Here is a 4,957-nt window from a genome sequence, read left to right on the forward strand (position 1 = left end):
TTTTATTTCGCCACCGCAGACAATAATACCGGGTGAACTTCATTTATGTTAAATAATGTCTTAAATCATTATAGTTCGGTGTGGTGAGAATGAAATTTTTTTAAAACTGCTTGATATAAGTTATAAAATGCATAAAAACTGACACTTAAAATTACAACAAGTGCACAGCCAAATATCCAAGACAGGAAGTTGCCATCAATAATGTCAGAAGTTTCTCTTCGCTTTCTAGCACTAAGCTCTCCTAATGTAGATCCTTTGCGCTCTTCCATTAATTTTTTCATTTTTGACAATTTTTCTCGTAACTCATCCACTGATTCCCCTACCTGCTCCATTTTCTCTCCTTGAGATATACTTCCTAAAACTAAAATAATGTTTTAATAAACATACGAAATCGTGTATCACATCGTATTCGGACGTGTGCTACCAGAACTCAGTTTAAATTTAAATAATTTAAACAGTTTAAATAAAAAGTTTTTAGAACATTATTTGGTCTGACTGAGGACAGTTTTTAAAACGTTCAAATGACGTCTTTTGACCAGTACGTCCAAGACACGTTTTTTGGACGTTCTAATTACGTTCTATAATGTTGTGCCCACTGAGATACCTATCACAAGTGATAAAAGACGTTTTAAAAATTTGAAAACCACCTTGAACAATGTAAAGAAGATTTAGAACTCCAAATTAATTACATGACACTTGAAAGTTGTTCTTTTATTATAATTTCCCGAAAAAACTACCCTTCTACGTGAACGTGTGCAGCAGAACGTATATATGTATGTAAAAGCGTAAAAAAATAATAAAACTTAGAAAACACAGTTAGTTGATATTTTTGTGCTCTTTTTTGGCTCGCTGATACGTTCCCCAAAAACGACCCCTAAGACGTACGTGGTTTTCCAACTTTTCAAACGTTTTTGATCACCAGGGGTAGGTGTGTACGTCTTAGGGTAGTTTTAGGAGAACTTATTATATATTATGGGCGAGCCAAAAAAAAGCGAAAAATATCAACTAACAGTGTTTTCTAAGTATTATCATTTTTTTAATGCTTTTTTTATACATATATATGTTCTGCTGCATTCGTTCACGTGGAAGAGTAGTCCTGGGGGAAATTATAATGAAAGGGAAATTTTTAAATGTCATGTAATTAATTTAAAGTTTTAAATAATTTTTACATTATTCAAGGTGGTTTTCAAATTTTCAAAACATTTTTGATCACGACGGGTGGGTATGTATGACTTAGAGGTAGCTTTTGTGGAACGTATTATATATTATCGGAGAGCAAAAAAAGATTTCAAAAAAATCAACTAACAATGTTTTTTAAGTTGAATGATTTTTTATGCTTTTTTTCATACATATATACGAGTATGTTCTGCTGCATACGTTCACGTGGAAGGGTAGTTTTTTTGGAGAAATGATGAAGACCCAGTGGGCACCAATTTTTAGAAAGTAATTGAAATGTCCTAAACACGTTTTTTGGACGTACAAGTCAAAAGATGTCATTTAAACGTTTTAAAAACTGTCCTAAGTCAGACCAAATAATGTTTTAAAAACGTTTTATGTTCGAAATACGTCTCTAAAAAGTATCTGGAATATTTCATACTTATGGAACGTTATATGGACTGGCTTAGGACATTTTAAACCGTTCTAAAGATGTTCTTTAACGATTTGCCCACTGGGATGTCATCATAGAGAAAAAAAAAAGAAAAACATCTGGACTAATCGTTTATCCCATTATAATAATTTTCAGTGAGTTTTCGTTGGTGGCGGCGCTGAGTGGACGTCCTGATAGCGCCTCCACCCTTTTCCCCGAAGTTTAAAGAGCAAAAAGATTTTTTAGCATGAAATTAGCAAACAAAAAACAGCATATTCAATTTTTCAATTTGCCTTGGTGGCGGCCCTGAATGGATGGACCTAAAAAAAATTTGTATTTAACTTTTTACTTGAAAGCATAGATTTTATGTGCTGTCAATATCTTAATTTTAATTCCTTATAATATTTTGTATCGATTACAAAAACAAAAAACATCAATGAACACTGAAATTGTCGCAGATATTAATCACTGTCGACGCGCAACGAATAAAACAGTACAGTAGTATGCCGAAATAAAAAAAAACTTATAAATAACTTTAAGTACAAAATTCTTAACTGATTTCAGATTTTTTAAAGTAACAATATATAATTGTATCTAAATTGACATGTGCAAGAGCTTTTTCAATGTGTATTGTCTATCTGTTTTGTGAAAAAATTGCCTACGTTTAATATTTTTGGGAATTGATGCGCAAAGGTATTTATAATAAAAAAATAATCGATAAGTAAAGTAGTGTAACTAGAGATCTTCTGACTCACTGTTACGCGGCCACTGACAGATGGCACCACTAGTCAGTTCCCAATAGTCGGTAAGTGCTCGGTTGGTAATGTAGAGCACTCACACGAATTCATGGCCAAGTCCGGAAGATTGGTCCCTGTTTTGTTCAAATGGGGGTCATGCAAGCAGGGTTTCCTTTTGGATTCTAAAATGTTCTAGAAACATTGTTGGCCTATGTGAGCTTGCCTGGTGGGCGCAAGCATTAAAGAACATTTTTAGAACAGATTAAAAATGTCCTAAGTCAGTCCATATAACGTTCCACAAACATATAATGTTCCAGAGACGTTTTAAAGGCGTAATTCGAACATAAAACGTTCTCAGAAGATTGTTTAGTCTAACTTCTCTGGCGGATGACTTTTTCTTGTAGCGTTAAAAACTTTCAAAAATGAAATACCTGTCATTTACATGGGCCGAAGCCAAATTCAGGTGCATCTTCTTTTAGTAGCAGTTAATAAGAGTTTTGTCAGTAACTTTAAGCTCTGCTTTAAGAATTTTGTCTGGATTCTAGCGCCACGCAGTGGAAACCTCAGACAACAATGCTGCGATGCAAGTGAGAGAGAATTTTATTTTTAAACTTCGCGCGCAACATACTACTTGAGCTGTTATGGATGTGCTTGAAGTCACCTTTAGCAGAAGTAAATGACATGTTTAAAATTTTTAACACTGCAAAAAAAAGTATTGCAATTGCTCTATGAGTTTCATAAGAAAATTCAACGTAGAAACTGAATTTCCAGAGTTTAAAAGCTGATCTTGCTGTTTTTTTTTTTAGTTTTTTGAAAAGGAACCGAATGGGGTCTTTACGGGTCAATGTTCCAGAAACGTTTCAAAGACGTATTTCGAACATGAAACGTTTTTATAACATTATTTGGCCTGTCTTAGTATAGTTTTTAAAACGTTTAAATTACGTATTTTGACTTGTACGTCCAAGAAACATTTGTAGGACGTTCTAAATACGTTCTTAAATTTCGTGGTTCCCAAGAGGGTGCTTCAAGTAGGTAGATAATAGGTTATGCATCTTTCTGAAGAGGAATTACAGCCAACTGGTTGAAGACAAAATAGTTGATGGGCTACTTGAGGCCTTGTACGTCGACCATGAACTCTATATACTGAAATTATTCTTACATCTGTCATTACCCCCACCTCTATTATCTTAAATTAACTTTTTCACGCTATCACTAAGGGGCTGATACTGAATCATACGATCATGTATAATTAGACTGTAGGCTGCACTTTCAGCAGGGACATTGTTTGCAAATTCAAATTCAAAACGAATGTCCACAGAGGCTTGTTTCAGAAACTCACTTTATTTTGAGCAATCAGTAGACCGTACAGATAGTACTGTAAATTGAGGAACACATTGACATTGGTTATATTTCAGTAATCAAAGCGATTAGCATATCTGGCTAGGTATTATCCACTCCACCTTACGAATCGAGATCTTAAATTGCTCCTCGTTTGCTAGCTGTTGTCGGGCTTGAATAACAGCATTCAAGTCACTGCATGATTCTGTCAGGACAATTTCATGCTTTGCGTTTACAACGATCTTTCGATAGCCTTTAGCAAATCCTAGGATTGTACTGAGTGGGATAGTGACATCAAAGTATCACTCATCATTGTTAAGACGTTTTGCTGCTTCCCGGCTTTTGTTCCAAGCTGCCCATTATAATGATGATTTGACGTGTAGTTGTATTGTTATAACCTGTGTTTAAAAATTATTCAAGTCACCGTCCTGGTCAACTATGCGGAGCTGAATGTGATGTGTTGTATTTACTGCGATTGGAAGGTAAATAACATGTGACGGCACTTTCACAATCTTATGTTCTAGAGGTAAAAGAGGAAAGAATTCATAAATCGTGTGCACTTTGCGATCCTTGATGTAAGCTCCCGTAGTGATATTGCCCTCAACTCATAGTGCGTTGACTTTGAGAAGAGCGACAGGTAGGTCAGAAGTATGAGTCTTATTGGCTTTAAGAATTAGTGGTGTAAATCCCAATAATCGTCTGATAGAACCGTGAAGTAGGAATTTCACCTTACGATCACACTTCTTTTGCTGCGTAATGTAAAATTATTGAGCTTGATGCTTATTGTTATACCATCAATTGCTAGAGCTTCCTGGACATAACTGTCAATATCTTCAAATTCATAGCTACCAGTAGATATGGTAACTACTCGATCACTTACATAGATTTTATTCTGCCCAGTATCAAAGTTAGGAATCTATTTGAATGTGAGATCAAGGGCATGGTTCATTTTTATTTTTATTTTTACTTTTATTTTTATTTTTACCATGGTAAGGGTGCTGTATGACCACAACTGTTTGCAGCCGACTTGAGAGTGCGCTCCTACTCTTTACTCTCGACTCTCGAACACTTGTTTGAAGGGTGATTTATGAGGGTATATCCTGTCACATCCGGCCTGTGTTATCGCGTCTAGTTCCAGCCTGTATAGGTCAATGTAAAAGCATTAGGAAGTCCTTGTTGGCTCCCGTTACTTACTGACCGTCTGTCAGAAGCAAACTTTTGATAGAGGGACGCAAACATTGATTGCCTCCTAAAGCTAAAAAAAGATTGTAAACAATTTTTTTTTAACTGCAAA

General features: G+C 35.2%; 1 protein-coding gene across 1 annotated transcript; it reads right to left on the reverse strand.

The window, feature by feature from the left end:
• Positions 1 to 6: 6 nt before the first annotated feature.
• On the reverse strand, positions 7 to 4,696 carry LOC117167708. The gene is made up of 2 exons (XM_033352845.1): positions 4,649 to 4,696; positions 7 to 361 (listed from the first exon to the last, which is right to left on the reverse strand). Exon 2 carries the CDS (start codon positions 330 to 332, stop codon positions 69 to 71), a length of 264 nt encoding a protein of 87 aa, XP_033208736.1. The 5' UTR covers positions 333 to 361; positions 4,649 to 4,696; the 3' UTR covers positions 7 to 68.
• Between the last annotated feature and the right edge of the window lie 261 nt (positions 4,697 to 4,957).

The sequence above is a fragment of the Belonocnema kinseyi genome, chromosome 2 (genome assembly GCF_010883055.1).
Source record: "Belonocnema kinseyi isolate 2016_QV_RU_SX_M_011 chromosome 2, B_treatae_v1, whole genome shotgun sequence".
NCBI lineage: Eukaryota > Metazoa > Arthropoda > Insecta > Hymenoptera > Cynipidae > Belonocnema > Belonocnema kinseyi.

Coding starts and splice junctions, on each gene's coding strand:
- LOC117167708 (XM_033352845.1), bottom strand. CDS start 332: ATGGAGCAGGTAGGGGAATCAGTGGATGAGTTACGAGAAAAATTGTCA.